Here is a 21,043-nt window from a genome sequence, read left to right on the forward strand (position 1 = left end):
ATCCCCCCCCCCCCCCCCCCCCGAATTTCTCTGCTGAACGTATGGATGCATGCTATGGAAAAATGTACACTTGTCCACACAGAGTGGACAACCTTTACATAGTCCACTTCTGTCAATAAAATACCTCCAATTTATCTTTGCTTTATTGTACTAATATTAAGACAATAAAAAAGTTACATAGCTGTAACCTGCATTCTCTTAAGAAAGCAGTTCAGTCACAAGCTTCGCCACCCAAGATCTACACTCTTTGTGGGACATCTTTCAGAAGAAGTCACAAGACAAAGGTTGGAGGGTTGACTTATCCTCCTTTGTCCTTATCGGGTAGAATTAGTCTTTCATATGATCCTCTTTCCTAAATGGCTCTATCTTCTGCAAATTCTTCTTTTTAAACTTTGAAGAAGAGAGATTATTAACTAGAAAGATTATGAAGTTCTGCTGAGTAGGGAAGAAGCCAAAGATGAGGCTGCATTTGTTATATGGTAGTTGGCAGAATGGGGGGGGAGGGGGGGGTTAGGGTTGCCTGATAAAAATTTACAATCAAGCATATCTTATGCAGGATATAAGTGACTGGATGATGGATTGCCTAGTATTATAGTCCATTGTCTTACAAGAAAGCTTTTATGGCACTGTATCATTTTAATTCACTAATGTAGGTGCTCACTACCAAAATACACGAGGCATAGTGTATTGGTACAGCCATTGCAGGATACCTGAGGTCCTTCATCCAGTTGATTGGGGGAGGGGGGAGCCCATGCATTTCCTCCAGGTATGGACAGTAAATCCTTTATTTACTGGGAAACAGAGAGGGTTTGCAGGAGCATTTGCTGGATGGAGGAGAGTAACCATTTTCTAGCACCGTATCACTGGTGGGGGTGACCAATTTGCCTTCTACCAGGTTAAACACTACATACACTCCTTAGACATATCTTTTCACTCCCTGGTGAAATTTGTAAACTAAGGACCGTTCTTTTGACAGATTATTTCAGGTTTCTATAAGGCCATACACCTAATAGGCAAGCACAAAGACTTTACTGTCTTAAAACTGAAACGGGAAAATGAGGTGGGGTTTCTCTACCCAAGAACTGTCAGTCAATTAAAAAAACTGATTTTGGAGAAGACAATGCTGCTAAAAATGAATTGTGGGAACAGACCCTGGTACAGGGATTCCAGGGCCAGATCCCCTACACCCCAGAGGTACTAAAACCTGTCCTAGGGGTCCACAGGCCAGTCAGGTTTGCATGCCTGTCACCTCTATTATATGCAAAGAAACAAGATAGTATTATACAGAGCTTAGTATATTCTGATGAAGACACAATGCAGAGCTTCCCAAAACTGTGGGTCAGGACCTGAAATAGTCTGAATGTTACATCAGGGAGCGCTAGGGAGGTAAAATTCCTAGATATAATAAATGGCTGCTTCTTGGAGCAAATGGTCCAGGAACCAACAAGAGGATGAGCTATTTTAAATCTAGTCCTTAAGCGAATGCAGGGCATAGTATGAGAGGTAACGGTATTGGGTCTGCTGGAAAAAGTTATCATAATATGATCAAATTTGAGCTGATATCTGGAGTGAAGTCACTAAGGAAAACTACTGTGACAGAATTTAATTTTCAAAAGGCCGACTACGATAAAATGAAGAAAATGATTAAAAAAGTTAGGACTTTAAATCAGGCGTGGGTGCTGTTTAAGAATACCAGCTTGGAAGCCCAGACCAGATGTATTGCACGTAATTACAAAGGTGGAAGGAAGAGCAAACGAGAGCAAGCATGGTTAAAAGGTGAAGAGAAAGATGCTATTAGAGATAAAAGAACATAAGTACATAAGTATTGCCACACTGGGACAGACCAAAGGTCCCTCAAGCCCAGCATTCTGTTTCAAACAGTGGCCAATCCAGGTCACAAATACCTGGCAAGATCCCGAAAACATTCAATACATTTTATGCTGCTTATCCCAGAAATAAGCAGTGGATTTTCCCCAAGTCAATTTAATAATGGTCTATGGACTTTTCCTTTAGGAAGCCGTCTAGAACTTTTTTAAACACCACTAAGCTAACCACCTTTACCAGATTATGTGGCAACGCATTCCAGAGTTGAGTGAAGAAACATTTTCTCTAATTCGTATTAAATTTACTACTTTGTAGCTTCATCGATGCCGCCTAGTATTTTTTGAAAGAGTAAACAAATAATTCACGTCTACCTGTTCCACTCCACTCATTATTTTATAGACCTCTATCATATCTCCCCTCAGCCGTCTTTTCTCCAAGCTGAAGAGCCCTAGCCGCTTCAGCCTTTCCTCATAGGAAAGTCATCCCATACCCTTTATCATTTTTGTCGCCCTTCTCTGTACCTTGTCTAATTCCACTATATCTTTTTTGAGATGCGGCAACCAGAATTGAACACAATATTCAAGGTGCGGTCGCACCATGGAGTGATACAAAGGCATTATAATGTCCTCACTTTAGTTTTCCATTCCTTTCCTAATAATACCTAACATTCTATTTGCTCTCCTAGCCGCTCTCCCTCTTATTTTTTGGGATTCTAGCATTTGTAGAGAGTCACTTATAATTGTTTTTCCTTGCATCAAGCTGTGTCTTCTAGAGGTTAGCTTTTACTGCTGTAGGCTGTAAAGTTTCTACTTCAGGTAGAAAGTTCAAGTTTAAAACTATGGGGAAAAGGGTTTTATACTATGGAAACCAGTTAATAAAGTTTGCTTTTTTTAATTCAAATTGTGTCACAGGCTGAGGAGGGTGAGCCCTTGGGCCACAGCTGAATTGACACTGCCTAAATAACCCAGAGGTTAGATAGGCCCAGACTGGCAGCAAGCGAGTCATGCCCAGGCTAAGACCAGGGCTAGCCAAATCTAAAGGTTTACCAGGAAAGTAGGAGTACTGTCACACAGGCCACAGCAGGCAAGTAGGTATAGATACCAACAATGGTACTGAAGAGGCACAACAAAGTCCAAGAAATCCCAGGCAAAGTCAAGAACAGGCCAGATGTTAGCAGGTGCCTCTTAAGAGCCCTTGGATAGAGGAAACCAGAAGGATAACCCACTGGAGCAAGGAAGGAACAGACAGACAGGACACAGGAACATGGCAAGGCAGGAATACTGGAAGAGGGATAGGCAAGGCTAGAGAGTCAAACTGGGACAAGGGTAGGCAGGCTGGAGACACAGACTTGAACCAGGACAGATGTGGCAACACATACCAGGCAAAAGCTAGGAGACCTGTTGCAAAGGCACTGGTTGAGATTCAGGAACTGATGTCATCAGTCAGAGCCCTCTTGCAGGGCTATAAAAGGAAGTGCAGACTTCCAAGAAGTAGAACAGATTATTCTGACATGTTGGAGACCATGGAAAACAGGTGAGGGGCGTGACACTGGCTTTATCAATAAAGATTATCCCAATCTTTAAATCACCTAATCACACAGCAAAATAATGTTCACTTATTTATTTATTTATGCACATTTATACCCCACTTTTTCCCCACATGAGAAAAGTCCTCTTCTCTCAGAACTTCTCATATCTATCTATTACACTTATCCTCCTTTCCCTGCTTTATCAGTCCCAATACAGCTTACAATGCAATTCATAATATACAGTTCATAACAATGGGTAATTCAAAAAATTAATTTCACTCCAGCACAAAAAAAGCAAAGAAAAAGAAAAGCTAAAATAGCTATCAGATTTCTAGATCTGTCAGTTTTTATTGAATAACATTTTTTGAATGGCCAAAACATTCAATATGTTAGGATATTGTTCTACAACAGAAAACAGGAGCAATTTTTTTTTTTTTACTTCTGCTTTCACATTCTTGTTTTTTAGGCTCAGATACAATATGAAGAAATGTAGCTCAAAAAAGGAATTGTAGGTGAGGCTGTTTTACTGAGTTAATTTTTGTGAGCTGTACTGCCTCTACCCCATTAGGTGCTGAGACCTCGATGCTCAGAAGCAAATGTGGGTGCTAGAGACCATTAGTGGCCGCAAGTGCTCAGAGCTGACAAACGAGTAAAACCAGGAGCTCACCAGCTCTGAACACAATGCTAAAGAGATCATCCTGTATTCCTCCCCAATGCTCAACATGCCAAACAAGGGCGCTTCTCCCACAGCAAACCCTACGCCAGCTCTGAGCTGACATAAGGGTTCTGCCAAGCCGTGGGGAGGAATAGGGAGACCGGTGTTGCAAGATTCTTTTTTGTTCTAGGCAGTCTTGAAAACCCCAGTGGGCACTTGTCCAGCTTTTTACATAACATAAGAACATAAGAGTAGCCATACTGGGTCAGACTACTGGTCCATCTAGCCCAGTATCCTGTTTCCAACAGTGGCCAAGCCAGGTCACAAATACCTAGCAGAAACCCAAAATGTGGCAACATTCCATGCTACAAATCACAGGGCAAGCAGTTGCTTCCCCATGTCTGTCTCAATAGCAGACTATGGACTTTTCCTCCAGGAACTTGTCCAAACCTTTTTTTAAACACAGATATGCTAACCGCTGTTACTACATCCTCCGGCAAAGAATTCCAAAGTTTATTCGTTGAGTGAAAAAAATATTTCCTCCTATTTAAAAAAGTATTTCTATGTAACTTCCTTGAGTGTCCCTAGTCTTTGTACTTTTGGCATGAGTACAAAAAATCAATTTACTTCTACTCGTTCTACACCACTCAGGATTTTGTAGACCTCAATCATATCTCTCTCCTCATCCATCTTTTCTAAGTTGAACAGCCCTAACCTGTTTAGCCTTTCCTCATACAAGAGGAGTTCCATCCCCTTTATCATTTTGGTCACTCTTCTTTGAACCTTTTCTAATTCCGCTATATCTTTTTTGAGATAAGGCAACCAGAACTGAACGCAATACTCAAGGTACAGACACACTATGGAGCGATACAAAGGCATTATAGTATTTGGTCTTATTCACCATCCCTTTCCTAATAATTCCTAGCATCCTGTTTGCTTTTTTGGCTGCCGCCGCACACTGAGCAGAAGCTTTGGCGTTTTGCGGCAGCCCCTCCCCTCCCAAAAAAAAACAGGAATAGAAAACAATAGTGACTGGAGTACAGGTAGGAGCATGGATGAAGAAACGAAGGCAGGGGGAATAAATAAAGGGAAAGGGAGCAGAGCAGCGCAGAAAAAGTAGGTAGAGACGCTCAGACCTGGAAGAAGTTTTTTCTACTCGCGCTGTTGGCAACTCTTCCTCCTCCTCCTCCTCCCTGGTGTTCTGGGCATGAGCTGAACAGCTGTGTTTAACACACAACTCTTCAGCATATGCGCCAGACACTGCCCTCCTGTTGCACTCCCTAACAGTAACATAGTAACATAGTAGATGACGGCAGAAAAAGACCTGCACGGTCCATCCAGTCTGCCCAACAAGATAAACTCATATGTACTACTTTTTGTGTATTCCTTACCTTGATTTGTATCTGTCATTTTCAGGGCACAGACCGTATAAGTCTGCCCAGCACTATCCCCACCTCCCAACCACCAGCCCCGCCACCCAATCTCGACTAAGCTTCTGAGGATCCATTCCCTCGGAACAGGATTTCTTTATGTTTATCCCATGCATGTTTGTATTCCGTTACCTTTTTTCTCTCCACCACCTCCCGTGGGAAAGCATTCCAAGCATCCACCACTCTCTCCGTGAAAAAAATACTTCCTGACATTTTTCTTGAGTCTGCCCCCCTTCAATCTCATATCATGCCCTCTAGTTCTACCGCCTTCCCATCTCCAGAAAAGGTTTGTTTACGGATTAATACCTTTCAGATATTTGAACGTCTGTATCATATCACCCCTGTTGCTATGAGCGTGCCTGTATTTACATCTCATTAGTGTTGAGCATTAGGGAATTATTCTTCTGTGCTGATCTGGCAGTATTTCTCCGGCGCTGTTTTGAGCATCTGGGCCTGAATGAACAGAGACTGATGAGGCCCAAAGGTACAAGTGTTGCATTACAAGTAGGATGTTTTCAAAGTTGTGAAAGTTCCTCTCCCTCACCGCTCCCACCCTCCTTTCAGTTTACAGCTTTGAAAATTAATACTGCCATACCTTCCTTATAATACAACCTGTAATTTACTGGTATATTTGGACATCAGCATCTCCACCTCAGTCTGCTCTGCTTTATTTAAAGCTGCGGGGAGCGCACACGCACAGCCAAAATTACTAATCACCTTGAGGGGTTTTGTGTCTTCAGATCTATTTAAAATTGGGTTTAAAGTCTGTCTTTTCAGTGCAGTAACAAGGTCCTAAAATGCCTATTGCTGAAGGAAAGAAGAAAGAAACAGTTTGTCTTAGTAGGGGGCCCAATCTCCCCACCCTTCATGTGCTTTTTTATGTAGATTATTAGCCAGGCAGAAGTCTAATTTTTTTTCCAGCTTTACCCAGTTAGATAAGTGATCTTCTGAGACTGCTTTAAATCTTAACCCGGTATGGACCAACTACCTGTTTCAAGATCAGGGAAAAAGATTGTTTTTATACTTGTACTGCTTCAGCATGACAAATTCTGTCTGAAGTGTTTTTATCCTGACTGTAGCGCTTAGTCGGTAGAGAGTTAGTCTTCCCCTCTCTTCCTACCCCTCCTATTATCCATTTGTCTTATGTTTTTAGAAGGTAAATAGCTTTTCCTCTCTACACCTCCGCCTTTTTGGAGATAGGTTTTAAATCCTAAACTGGTTCTTCCTGAGGGCGGCCTAGTTGTTCTAAGCAGTGTCTATCATTATGAAGTTCCTGAAACCTTTTGTTTGTCTCTTCAGTGTACTGTGAACAAATTCTGCATTGCAATGAACATTTCTGTGTCTGAACAGCACCGCATACGTCTGCGTAGTAACAGAACGCTACATGAAACAAGATGACGAATAGGAAGGATCCAAACAAAGTATATCTTAACCAAGCATGAAGAAAGGGGAGGGAGCTGAAACTCTGATGTGTCACTGGACCTTCTAACACAAGTCTCTTCTGTTCACCTCTCTTAGGGGCAGATGATCGAAAACCCCACGCTGTTCCAAACAGCGCTCTAAAAATAGCACTGGAACAGCACAGGGCTTTATCGCCCCTACGATCAGAGATAATAGCATGCAAATTTAAGCACGCTATTATCTCTGTTCATAGGGTAAAGTGTGAGAGGTTTGTGCCTGAAATCCTCCTGCGTTTGTTTGACAGGTCTGCGCTGTCAAAGGCCCAGACCTGTCAAACACAGGGGCTGGAGGTCCATGAGACCACCAGACCCCAAACAGTATGGCCCTGGTGGTCTAGTACCCCCACCCCGAGCCAAGCAACACAGGGGCTGGAGGTCCAGCAGTGTCCTGACTCCCCCCCCCCCACGACACAAGTTCAGGGGGGGCTGGAGATCCGGTGGGTCTCCAGCCCCCCTAACCCCCCCAGCATCCCCTCAAATAGCCCTGGTGGCCCAGTGAGCTGCGAGTCAACCCCCCCCCCCCCCCGGCTTGAGATCCGGTGGGTCTCCAGCCCACCTAACCCCCCCCAGCACCCCCTCAAATAGCCCTGGTGGCTCAGTGGGCTGTGAGTCATCCTCCCCCTGACCTAGTGATCTAGTGGCCATCTTCCCCTCCCCCTACCTTCATTGGAGGAGGGAGGTGGCCTTTCTCGTCTTCCATGGGCGCCGCCTAAAAAATGGCAGCGCCCAGCCCTGCCCAGTGCAGCCATTTTCAAGGCAGCGCCGATAGAAGAGGAGGGAGACCACCTCCCTCCTCCAACGAAGGTAGGGGAGTGGGGAAGAGGGCCGCTAGACCACCGTGGGGGGGGGGGTTGACTCGTGGCCCATTGGTCCGCCAGGGCTATTTGAGGGAATGCTGGGGGGGGGGTTATGGAAACTGGAGACCCACTGGATCTCCAGCCCCCATGTCGCTGGGGGGGCAGTCGGGTCAGGTTTCCTGCTCCTACAAGGGGGGGGGGGGTGCTGCTGCATTGGGAGGAATGGGGGGCCTACTAGTGTGCAAATGCATGCTGGACAGGGATCACCATTCCTCCCCAATGGTCTGGAAATCCTAACGCCAGCTCTGAGCTGGCATAGGGTTTGCCGCGCACATGGCGCCAATGTTTGACATGCTGCCCGCTGATCATCGGGAAGGAATACATTCAGCATGCATTTGCATACTACTTGCGCTGAGTCCTGTTTTGCATTAATTTGCATGCTAGTTGTGTTCAGAGCCCACGGTAGGGGCGATAGAAAACACAGGCGCTAGTATGGTGCTAACAGCCTGTAGCGCCTGCGTTTGCATCTGATCATTGGCCAATTAGAACAGCAGCTCCTCTTGCCCCAAAACTACTTCCAGTCAGCTCACTCTCTCCACTAGGAGCTCCCTTACCCCAGGAGGACTCCAGTCTGGTAAATCCTCCCACCTTCCAGCTTTGGCTAAATACTAAGCTTCTGTGTAAAAATCCATAGTGCAAGTCTTTTACTCTGCAATGGTAGTTTGCTTCTGTTACTTCACTCCAATTCAATGCTCCAGGAGGAACATCCCTTATGTGTGACTCACTGTCAGTGGTGGCTTTCTTTTCAGAACCAGAAAGGAGGTATGAAAATAGGAGCTTTTCTGGTACAAAAATATTAACAAGGGGGAACTTAATGCCTCCTATTTAGCATGCACAAATGCAAATGTGCTAGCTACATAATACTTCCATACTCATTCTCTGCCCATGATACACCCCCCCTCTCCAAAAAATATCGAAAACAAATAGCATGTGCTGACTGGCAAATTACCACAAAACACATTTTGTGGGAAGTTTTGTTTTTCTGCAGTAAATGCACAGTAGGTGGGCTTTGGACCTTAGATTCTCTAGTGCTCAACCAGCTTTTCTAACCACTAAGCCAGTGTTTCTCAACCCAGTCCTTGAGGCACACCTAGTCCCATCAGGTTTTCAGGATATCCACAATGAATGTGCATGAGAGAGATTGGCTCCTTGGTATGTAAGTCTACCTCATGCACATTCACTGTGGATATCCTGAAAACCTGATGGGCCTAGGTGGGCCTCAAGGACCGGGTTGAGAAGCACTGCACTAAGCTATTCTTCCTTCAAGAACGCCCAACTTATAGCATTAGTGACCTCACCACACCTCCCTTGATCCCATCCCCAACGCCCACCTTATAGCGTTAGTGACCTCACCACACCTCCCTTGATCCCATCCCCATGAGCAGAGCCAGCTACACCATTCATTCCCCTTTCTACCACATCACACTCACTGACAGAAAGAAGTGGTACCCTCGCTTTAATAACCAGACTAAATAAATCAACAGCATTGAGCACTGAGGCCTATGCTCTAATTACTGCAACATATCGTGAGCTTTTGAATTGTTTAAACAGAAACACTGTTGACAAAACACTCCCTGAGCAAAGAATCACATGGATTCAAAATTCCACTACTCACTTCCCTGATGAGAAGGGTCAAAACAGCATCCACAATTCTTCCAGCCTGGAGTCCAGTTCAATGTTCTTCATGTGTATGTTCATTAGTGTCTTCATACCAGGCAATCTGTGGTACAATCAAAGCAGTTTACACATTATACACAGGTACTTTCTCTGGCGGTCTTTTAGTAAGCCAAGGTAGCATTTTTAGCTCCTGGTAGAAATCAGCTGGCGGTGTCTCGGCGTTTACCACCAGCTGATTTCTAGCATGAGCTAAAAATGCTACTATGGCTTAGTAAAAGACCCCCTCTGTCCCTTGTGGTGGGCTGAAAATCTAAGGCTTGTACCTGGGGCAATGGGGGAGTTAAGGGTCACAAGGAGCTGCAGTGGAAATTGAACCTGGTTCTCAGTGCACTGTGCTGCTAACTATTAGGCATAAACCTCCCAGAAACATCAAGTCACTGGATCTTCCAACTTAGCTTCATACTTGCAAAATGTTTCATACCAAGAATTCACACTGCTGTGCACAGAGTGATACTCACTTCAAGCGGTTACTAAATTCCTACTTACAGAAGCAGGTTGGCCTATACGTACATGCAGGCTCGGATTTAGGCGACTGCTTCTGCAGCCAAATTTTCGAAAGCTCCAAAGCACTGCTGCCATTGCCAAGCTATTAATTGGGCCTGCCACTTCTCCTTCCTTAGAGTGGTGCTGGCCCCAAAACATTTAGGCTTACTAAGCAGCAGTAAGCACTATTGGTGTGCATAATGTGTGCACTACCGCAGGGTGCACTCAGACATCCCGTGGTAGTGTTGGCATCTGGGCACACTTCCCAGGTGCTACAAAATAATTTTTATTTTTTTAGCGCTAGGGGCAGGGCATGTTTGGGGTGCAGAGTAGTTCTGCCCAACACTACTAGGTTATCACCGCTACATTGCCACACGCCTATTGATTAGCACATGGTTAGCACATGAGCCCTTTCTGCTTGCTAAACAGGTGTCAGTAAGGGCTCACGCGCTAATTGGGAAATAAAAATTCAACCATTTTACACCTGCACTAAAGTTGACCTCAGCGAAGGGGGCAACCCACAAGCTAGTCATAATGTAGACCACCTTTTAGTGCAGCTTAGTAAAAGGGCCTGTAGGCCCTCACAGGCTCTGGCCCTTGTACAGATTTCCATGGTAACGGGCAGCCTGCAAGAGGAGGGGCAGGGTTGCTGCAAGATCTGTCAGTGAATGAAGACTCCCAAACCCCACACTGAATTTTCTTGTTTGAGTTGTTGCTGCTGTTACAGAGCTGCTACTTCTGTACATGTCAAACAGTACCTGTAAGGCAATAAAAACAAAAGAAAAGAAATGAAAATAATGTGATAATTTGACTAACTTAATACATACTTTATCCAAAGGAAGGTGAATGCCAAAAAGAAGAGAGGATCTGGATGAGGAAGAACATAAGACCAATGGTCTATCTAGCCCAGTATCCTGTTTCCAACAGTAGTCAAGCCAGGTACAGGTACCTGGCAGAAACCCAAATAGTGGCAACACTCCATGCTACAAATCCCAGGGCAAGCAGTTGCTTCCCATGTCTGTCTCAATAGCAGACTATGGACTTTCCCTCCAGGAACTTGTCCAACCCCTCACCTCTGATGACCTCTGAGGAGAATCACCCTTCTTTATTATAATTATTTTTGTAATGCCGGAACATACCTGACTAGACCATTATAGAGTCAGAGCTGATAAAAAGCAGAAGGTACTGTAACTAGCCCAATAAAGCGATCGTTTGTTGATGCTCACACAACAGGAAAAATTCTCCAAAAGTAGGCTTAATTGATTCAGGACTGCTTTTTAAAAGATCATGCAGAACTGCCTGAGCCTCTTCTTACAATTGGAAGTAAAGATAAACATGACCTTTGCTAGGGCGGGAGAACTAAGAACTCAGCCTTAGGCTCTGAAAACAACTGATCTAAGCAAGAGGCATGGGAGAGAAGTGAAAGACGTAGAGGGGGGAGGGGTCCACCCGCTGGGCGTATCCTACTGGATCTTCCCAATTACATTAGCGTTCTAGAGTGAGAGGGTAGGCGTGGTTTGTAGGAAGGGGTCTGATCGAAGTGTGCAGAGTTGCTTGTGCTTCTCCGTTGGCTCCAATGAATGAATCAGCAGCTGCCCTAGGGTTTGTGCATGCTCCTGTCACCCGATCCCTGCGCTGCCTGTCCGCCGACGGGAGGTGTGTTAAGGTCCTCCTCCTTCACCACCGGCTGAAGTGGGGCTGCAGTGCTGCTGAGCAGCGGCAGTAGTAGCAGTAACAACAACAGCAGCCGACCCGTCGCGGGTGTCGGATATCCTAGTGCTGCTGAGTTGCAGGCGCCTTCCTTTCCTTCCTCAGCATGATCGAAGTCTGTATCCCCTCGGTGGGACAAGAGGTTTTGCGCTCGGAGAAAACACACACGGTAAGGGGAGAAAAGTCTTTCCCAGTGTTCTCTGCAAGTCCGTCCGTCTTTTGGGATTGATTTCTTTCTCTTCTCTCGGCTTTCATTCCGCTTCGTTTTCTTTTTCTTGATTGATTTGTTGTTCTTAGGAATTCTGATAGAGTTGGGGAATACTTTCAGCAACAAGTTTTTGTGGGAGGGAGATCGTTTCAGTGCTACAGAAGATCATCGAAAACGTTTTCTTCTTGCGTCTGGAAAGGAGAAATACATGTGTAAACTAAAATGACAACCAACCTTGTATTGTAATTGTTGTATTTGCATTTGGAGTCAGCACACGATCCTCTGTAACTCAAAGCCAGGTCTGGATGCGATGGGCTCCGATCTGCGAACTATAATAGACTGATTATAGTTTTCTTTTTAAGGGCTTTATATTTTCTCCCACGTTTGTGCTTTGGGGATTACCCTTTGATAAATGTATACATTGTGGGGAAACTGTCAGCAATCCTATTTTGAAGCTTCTTAAGAGGTTACATTTAAAAACAAAATACATTAGGTTTGCGAAATAAAGTAGGGGAGGTACTGCAATTTTAATTATGGAATTAACTTGATTTATTGTGACAGTTTAAAAAGTTAGGGGAGTCAAGAAAATAAGAAAAGCGAGTGAGTGATTTATCTTAGAATAAAACAAAATGCCAGATAAGATTAGCTGTGGAATAAAGGAATGGATCCGAGGTAGAGTCATAACTAATAGATTTGAGACCTCTGTTAGTGGCCTTGGAGCTGGCCAGGGAGCAGTATGAACCATGCTACATCTTGCCACTATTGCGGTATTTGTAAAAGTAATGTTTGGTTTTGATTTTGTTCATTCTGTTTTCTTGTAGCTGTAGGTAGTGCTTTTGTCTTGGCAGTGATTCTTGCTCTGGCCCTCAGCTTCTGACGTCTGTCAGTGAAGGCATTTAGCAAAGGATAAAGCCACCTGCTGTGGGCACTCTCAGCGAATTAAATATTTTGGGGCTGATGAACTAAACCTTGTTTTAGAGCCATGCACTGTTTCATAACACATGCCTAAAGAAAAATATGTTGTCCTAATGCAGTAAGCAAATAGCATGCAAATAAAAAAAAAGTATGCAAGCATAGGAGAGCACATCGGAAGCGTGCACACATAGGTCTGCACTAGCAAAAAGCTATATTTCGCATTTACAAAAAAAATAGTGTTGGCACACATGTACGTGGTGGAATGCTATCATGTGCATCAGTATTATTGTGGGTATTTGGAAAAAATATCAGCACTAGGAATTACATGTTCATAAAGTAGTCCACCCTAGCTCTTTACTGGCCATAGCCCTGCACACACACCCCCCACTCTTTTTTTTTTTTATCCTTGCACTTCAGCAAATAAAAAAAAAATGTGGATGCTTCAAGCTCTTAGAAAGAAGAAGCAGACATGACATCTCATTAATGCCTGACACAGAGGAGCCAATTTTTTACTCCTCAGACCTAGCTTTGGTAGGAGAAAACTTCTAAGCTTTGGATATTTTGCACACTTCTTTGGAAAGGGGATGGGATGGCACTTGGCCTTTCTGTGGTTACAATCAAAGTGGTTTACATCATAGGATCCAACTTTTCAAAATGATTGGGGGGAGGGGGTGCTGAATGAATGCATACGTGTGCAAGAAGTCCCAGCATGCTGCTCAGAGCCAGAAACAAGTAGCAGGGAGCAGCAGCAGTTCATTTATTTGACTGGTGGGGCTCAGTATCCCTGCCAGCAAAGGTAAAGGAGTTCAGAGATGCCAAGGGCTGCCCATCTTAAAGCTGGAGATTTACCACCGCTATTCTAGAGATTGAAAGCCAGTGAGTGAGGTTTTTCTTGTGGGCTGCAGCCATGTCAAAAACCAGTTCTGGCAGATGCATGTTCAAAAACTGACATATACATAATACATCCAAAACTTAATTATCTTCTCATTTCCATCTTCCAAAATTCCAGACAGCAGCTGTACAGATCAGCAGGACCCAAACCAGTCCAAAACAAGTAAAGCCAGAAAGACAGTTTACATCTAATTATTCAACCACCCTTAGGATTCATCTTTGGGTTTAAAAAGCAAAACCATGTGCATGTAAGGTCTGAATAAACAAATTAAAACAAAGTTTAAAGCAAATCCCTTTATATGTAATTATTGGTAGCAATAATGAAACGGTGATAATCATAGCAAGCAGCCTGAGCCAACAGATTTATTTGCCAATAAACATTTGTTTATATATTTAGGTATTTGACATTTATACCGCACATTTTCCTGTACAAATTAGAATTAAAGTAAAATAATTGCCTTTGTATGAACTAGGCAGCTAATAGCATGCTAAACTGGACAATGTTGGCACATTTAGACTGACTTGACAGAATTCTGCATGAGAGAAGTCCTTCACTCATTATTCAATACCTGTCTTAGAAATAATAGTAATAAAAAAGGCAAGTGCATTTTTATAATATACTACTGTTACTATCTACTATGTTACTGCAATCCACAAAACAAAAGGAGCAAGTTCCCACATGCTGCTGTCTTTTTCTTTTGATGTAGACACAGGAAATAAAAGATGTTAAGGCTCCCAGGTTTCAACCTAATGTTTTGTGTTAATTGTACTTATAAATAGTAAGTTGGATTGTTAAGTACCTGATTCTCATAACGTTACGTCTGTTAACATCTCTGAATGAATACAGGGAGTCCCTATAACCAGCTTTTCCCGATGACACACTGACTTAAAAATTTAGGACAAATTAGTACTCTAACCGATGAAACCAGTACTTCCTCTATGTACATCCCTATGCTGCACAATCCCAAGCTGGCATGTTTAACGTGAGATCAAATAAAAATGCTACCAACAATAAAGAATGACAACTTGGATAGAGCAACTCACTCGCACCTCCGCTTCTTGCCTCTTCTGCCGCATTTCATTTTTTTAAAAGTAGTGCTAGTGGAACACTTCGGCAAGAACAGGCTGCTTCAACCAATTCCAGGGACCTTCCTTCAGCTTGTCCCGCCCCCGAGGGCTGAAGGAAGGCCCCCAGGATTGGCTGAAGCAGCCTGTTCCTGCTGACGTGTGCCAGCACTGCTTAAAAAAAAAATAAGGCAAAAAGAAAAGGCAAGTACTGGGGGGGGGTGGGGAGGAAAAAGAGCAAGTCAGAAGCAAGCCAGATAGGTGCTGTATGGGGGGTGGGGCGGGCAGTGGGGAGAGAAGATGCATAAACAAGCCACAGGGGGAGGAGGAGGAGGAGTACAACGATGCAGAGAGGGGACCTGAGCCCAAATTTTGAGAGCTGGTTGTTGGAGTAGCTACTTTTAACAACTGGCTCCCAAAATTCTTCAAAAATTAACAAACATCTTGCATGAGCCGGTGAGAGCTGACTTCACCACACCACTGCTCGGGTCCCAAAGTATTGAGGGTGCTTGAGCACCCACGGAGTCGGCGCTTATGGTCTCCCAAAATTCTTAAAAAGTTAACAAACTTCTCGTGTGAGCTGGTGCAAGCCAACACCAGCACACCACTGCTCGGGTCCCAAAACATTGGGGGTGCTCGAGCACCCACGGAGTCGATGCCTATGGTTTACATATTATATACAGGCACTTATTTTGTACCTGGAGCAATGGAGGGTTAAGTGACTTGCCCAGAGTCACAAGGAGCTGCAGTGGGAATTGAATCCAGTTCCCCAGTATCAAAGTCCACTGCACTAACCACTAGGCTACTTCAATAGCTCATAGCTTTGTTACTATCGGATTTTAATGAGCTGTGCACTAATGTCAGTACAAGGGTTTGCACACAATTTTCTCATGCACAGAAAAGCGTGTGCAGACATTGCACTAAACTATGAACAAAGCCTTCTGCACTTATTACATCTGCCCCTTTGTGATTTAGAACTAGTATTTAATAAAGTTTGTTTTGTTTTTATAGGCACATGTTGAAATAAAGGGCAAAATACCACTCACAACTTGTATATTTTTACTGGCCTAACTTAATACATTTATGACTAATAGAGCTGGTGGTAGCCTAATGGTTAGCAGGGCCAACGTTAGGGGATGGCAAACAGGACAATTGCCCTGGGCCCCCATAATACAGGGTGCTCCAAAACCTGCTTCAAGCTGAAGACGGCATAGGCTGAAAACCAGCTTTGGGGCCCCCTCCCCAATTTCTGCCCTGGGCCCCTGAATATCTAACACCAGTCCTGATGGTTGGAGCAATGGGCTAAGAACCAGGGGAGCCCATTCAAATCTCACTGGAGCTCCTTCTGATCTTGGGCAGGTCACTTAACCCTCCATTGCCTCAGGTACAGACTTAGATTGTGAGACCTCCAGGGACAGAAACTATACTCACTGTATCTGGATGTACACCACTTTGATAGCTTTCAGGCATAAGAACGTAAGAATGGCCGTACTGGGTCAGGCAAATGGTCCATCTCACCCAATATCCTGTTTTGAACAGTGGCCAACCCAGATCACAAGTACCTGACAGAATCCCAAGAGTAGGAAGGTTCTAAGCTACCAATCGCAGGGATAAGTAGTGGGTTGAATCAAGTCTATCTTAATAGCAGATTATGGACTTTTCATGTAACACAATTTAGTAAATGGGCCCCTCTAGTTTTGTACTTGAGACAGTGGAGGATTAAGTGACTTGACCAAAGTCACAAGGAGCTTTTTTTCAGTTCCAGAGCTTTACTATTTGAATGAAAAAATATTTTATCTTAATAATTTTAAAAGTATTACCATGTAATGTATTGTTCATTAGACTTTCAACTTTTTGAAAGAGTGAACAACTAGGTCACGTTTACCCATTCTACTCCACTCAAAAGTTTGTAGACTTCTATCATATTCCTATTCAGCCACCTCTTTTTCAGGCTGAAGAGCCCTAACCTAACCTTCTCCTCATACGAGAGGCGTTCCATTCCATTAATCATTTTGATTGTTCTTTTTTGAACCTTTTCTAATTCCATTATATCTTTTTTGTTTGTTTGTTTTTGAGGTGCAGTGACCAGAATTGCACACAATACCCAAGATGAGGTCACAGCATGGAGTGATACAGAGGCATTATAATATTTTTTCTTATTTTCTATCCCTTTTCCTAATAATTCCCAGCATTCTGTTTACTTTTTTGGCCTCCGCCACACACTGAGCAGAAGATTTCAAAGTATTGTTCGCGATGACACCTAGATCTTTTTCTTGTAACTATAATTCAGATTATTCTTCCCAGTGTGCATTACTTTGCATGTGTCCACATTAAACTTCATCTACCATTTGGATGCCTAGCCTTTCAGTTTCCTAAGGTCCTCCTGCAATTTCTCACAATCCACATGCAATTTAACGACTTCGAATAGTTTTGTGTTGACTGCAAATTTAATCACCACACTTGTTCCCATTTTCAGATCATTTATGAATGTTAAATAGCACTGGTCCCAGTACAGATGCCACTGTTCACCTTTCTCCATTGAGAGAAATGGCCATTTAACCTTATTCTCTTTTTCCAATTCCCAGTCCACAACAGAACATTGCCTCCTATCCCATGGCTTTTTAATTTTCTCAGGACTTTTAGTATATAAGAAAATTAAATGTTTAATTAAAATTATCACCTGGGTGTAGAGGAGTAGCCTAATGATTACAGCACTGCGTTGAAAACCAGGATTCAGATACCACCGATTTACTCCTTGTGACCCTGGACAAATGACTTCACCTTCCATTGCCTCAGGTAGAACTTAGATTGTAAGTTCACTTGAAAAATAACCTCTGTACCTGAATGTAACTTGGCTTGAGCTTGGATTTGGGAAAGGCAGGTAATAAATGCAAGGTCGTTCTTCTCCTTCTACCAGATTTGTGAGTACTCTTGGCCTCTTCATTTCTTTCTTGCTCAGGTTAGTTTGGCGTTCTTCTGTGTGCTCGGCTTCCATCGCTGTTCTCGATTCTTGTGTGGGACATGGTAGTGAAGTTGGTCTCCTTTCCTCGTCTTTCCTTTGAAGATCAATATGTGGATTGGTTTTTCTCTTCCTTTCCCTCCAATCCTGATCTTATCAAAACCTTTTACTTACATTTTGGGCACTAGTCCTACATTTGTTTTCCTCAGCAGTGTTGACTCCATCCTCTTTCATTCTGTTAATTTTCCTTTCCTCCAACCTTATCCATTAATGCCACAAATAAGCAGTTATCTGCCACATTCTCTGAAAGGCCGCCCTTGATCTTCCTACCATAGTTTCCCACTATCAGTTCACATCCCTTCTTTCTTTTCTCTTGAGCATGCTGTTTTTTTCTCCAGAACCTTGATGTTCTTCTATCATCTAATTTGATTAATTTCTTTGTCTGGTTTTGAGGCAATTTACTCTATAAAATCTGTTGTCTTGCACCTCTGCAGCCATCTCCACCAGTCTGTTCTTTAACGGGGGATGTGAGATACACTCAGCCGCTCCAATCTTCTAACAATATATAGAGTCATCCAGTTCTATTTAACTTTAAGAAATTAACCAGACAACCAGGTGGAATTGCAGGGTTTCAAACAAGGGTTGGATAGCTTCCTAAAAGAAAAGTCCATAAGCCACTATTAAAATGGACTTGGGAAAGTCCATTGCTTATTTCTGGGATAAGCAGCATAAAATGTATTGTACTGTTTTGGGATCGTGCCAGGTACTTGTGACCTGGATGGGCCACTGTTGGAAACAGGATACAGGGCTTGATGGACCTTTGGTCTGTCCCAGTACGGCAACACTTATGTACTTATGAGTAAATCAGGCTGCAGCTTTGTTTATTGGTAGGGAATAAATAAAGTAACCTGAGCTATCAAATAACAATACTTCCATATCATCATGCTGATCGATCCATAGACTGGTGGGTTGTGTCCATCTACCAGCAGGTGGAGATAGAGAGCAAACTTTTGCCTCCCTATATGTGGTCATGTGCTGCCGGAAACTCCTCAGTATGTTCTCTATCTCAGCAGGTGGTGGTCACACACAGCAGCAGCTCTGGCTAGGCCTCCAAGCCTAATTTTTAGGTTTTGTTGAGTGCCTGGGGTTGAGGGCTCTTTTGAGCAAGTGCAAACCTGGTGGTGCCAGGTCCCTCCTTTTCTCCCCCCTCCCGCTGGCTCCGTTAAAAAAAAAAAAAAAAAAAAAATTTTAAACGTCCTTAAAGGCGTTTATTTCGACGTTTATTTAAACGTTCATTGCAGCTACTCACTGAGACACCAGTTTGTTACAGCTCGGAGCGGACAGCAGGTAATTTTTACCTTTTTATAGCGGGCAGGGGGTTCCCCGATTCTTCTCCTCGTGGCATATGGCGTCGGAGGGCGAGGGCGCAAAGTGTCGCTCCCCGGATCACTTGAGCGCTTCTAGAGGGGATGCGGGGGTCTTACAGCCTGATTCGCCCTTGTTGGGTGACAGTTTCGTGACCGTTGAATGTCCCGGTCCTTCCTCCGGCGTGGCGGTTTTTCCCGCCATAAACGCCCATCCCCCGCTCCTTGCCTCCGCCATCTTGGCCGGCCACGCGGCTCGGACGGCTTCTTCGTGGGCCGCCCTTGAGGTTGGAGACATTAATGCCATGAACGCCCTTAATTTGGGCGACGGCACAAAAGCGGCTAAAGTTAAGCGCCGTTCTTCCCGCGCGGCTCCTTCGTGGAGTGTCGCGCCGGACGCCATTTTGGATGCGCAGCATGTCTCTCCCCCGCTCTTGCGAGCGCCGGTTGAGGGTGCGTCTAGGGCTGTTGCCCAGGCTGCGGAAGTGCACAGTCTGGGGGGTTTCTCCCCCGAGTTTGTTTTGCTGCTGCATCAGGCTTTCCTCATGCAAAACGCTGCCCCTGCTCCCTCGTCTGGTAAAGAGGTTGAGGTTCCCAGAGGTAAACGCCCTCGGGTTGATTCCCAGGCCTTGGAGGAATTTGTCTCCTCCGATGTAGATGAGGGCAGCGTGTCTGAGATCTCCCAACGGTCCTTTGCGGATTCCTTGGAGGAGACGGATCCCCGCTCGGATGGAGCGGATGACCCCTCTGCAGCGCGGCTTTTTAGCCCAGGGGATTTGCCCAACCTGTTGTTACAGGCCATGGACACTTTGAAGATTTCCTCTCCGGAGGACGTCTCTCCCTCAGCCCCTGTTGGCTCTGCCATTATGCTGGGGACGAAGCGCCCGCCTAGAACCTTCCACGTGCATGATGCCATGCACACCCTAATTTCGGCTCAATGGGATGTCCCAGAAGCGAGCCTTAAAGTGGCTAGGGCTATGTCCCGCCTCTATCCTTTGGCTGTGAGTGAACGTGAGGCCTATCTGTGGCCTACCGTGGATTCTTTAATCACTGCAGTGACTAAGAAAACGGCGTTGCCGGTGGAAGGTGGCACGGCCCTAAAGGACGCCCAAGACAGAAGATTGGAGGCGGCCTTAAGGTCGTCCTTTGAGGCGGCTGCTTTAAGTTTGCAGGCCTCAGTTTGCGGCTCCTATGTGGCCAGGGCGTGCCTGACTATGGTGCAGCGGGCTTCCCCCTCGGATCATTCCTTGAGGGCTGATTGGCCGGCCCTGGAATCGGGCTTAGCCTATTTGGCAGACTTGCTGTATGATGTCTTGAGGGCCTCAGCGAAAGGCATGGCTCAGACAATCTCTGCGCGGCGGTGGCTTTGGCTGAAACATTGGTCTGTTGACCACGCCTCTAAATCCCGCCTGGCTAGGTTGCCTTTTAAAGGCAAGCTGCTCTTTGGGGTCGAGCTGGACAAAATCGTGACCGAACTTGGCACGTCTAAGGGCAAGAAATTACCAGAGGTCAGGGCTCGGGCTAGTTCTCGTCCCGGTACCTCCAGAGGACGGTTGCAGGAAGCCCGTCGGTACCGCCCGGGCAAGTCGGGTTCCTCTGCCCCCTCTTCCTTCAAGAGGAATTTCTCCCCCAAGCAGCATTCCTTTCGCAGAGACCGCCGTCCCGGAGGTGCTCCCTCCGGTCCTCCCCCAGGGTCTCGTACCCAATGACGGGGTCTTGGTCCACGCCCCAGTGCAGATTGGAGGACGGCTGTCCTCGTTTCTGGGCGAGTGGACCACAATAACTTCAGACGCGTGGGTGCTGGAAGTCATCAGAGACGGCTACAAACTAGAGTTCTGCCGACCCTTAAAAGACGGGTTTGTACTCTCTCCCTGCAAGTCTCCGGTCAAAGCTGTGGCAGTGCAGCAGACCTTGGACAATCTGATCCGCCTGGGCGCGGTCGTTCCGGTGCCAGAAAGTCAGCTTGGCAAGGGACGTTACTCCATTTACTTTGTAGTACCAAAGAAAGGAGGTTCTG

At 45.0% G+C, this 21,043-nt stretch overlaps 1 protein-coding gene across 3 annotated transcripts in view; it reads left to right on the forward strand.

The window, feature by feature from the left end:
• The first annotated feature begins 11,478 nt into the window (after nucleotides 1-11,478).
• SNX22 (sorting nexin 22) overlaps nucleotides 11,479-21,043 on the forward strand; it is a 110,710-nt gene continuing 101,145 nt past the window's right edge. For 2 of the 3 annotated variants that reach the window (XM_030188032.1, XM_030188040.1), the window contains exon 1: nucleotides 11,479-11,793. In XM_030188032.1, coding sequence (XP_030043892.1) covers nucleotides 11,731-11,793 — 63 coding nt within the window. In that variant the 5' untranslated portion in view covers nucleotides 11,479-11,730. The remainder of the gene's footprint in view (nucleotides 11,794-21,043) is intronic. The other variant, XM_030188048.1, reaches the window with a different exon arrangement.

Source organism: Microcaecilia unicolor, chromosome 1 (genome assembly GCF_901765095.1).
Source record: "Microcaecilia unicolor chromosome 1, aMicUni1.1, whole genome shotgun sequence".
NCBI lineage: Eukaryota > Metazoa > Chordata > Amphibia > Gymnophiona > Siphonopidae > Microcaecilia > Microcaecilia unicolor.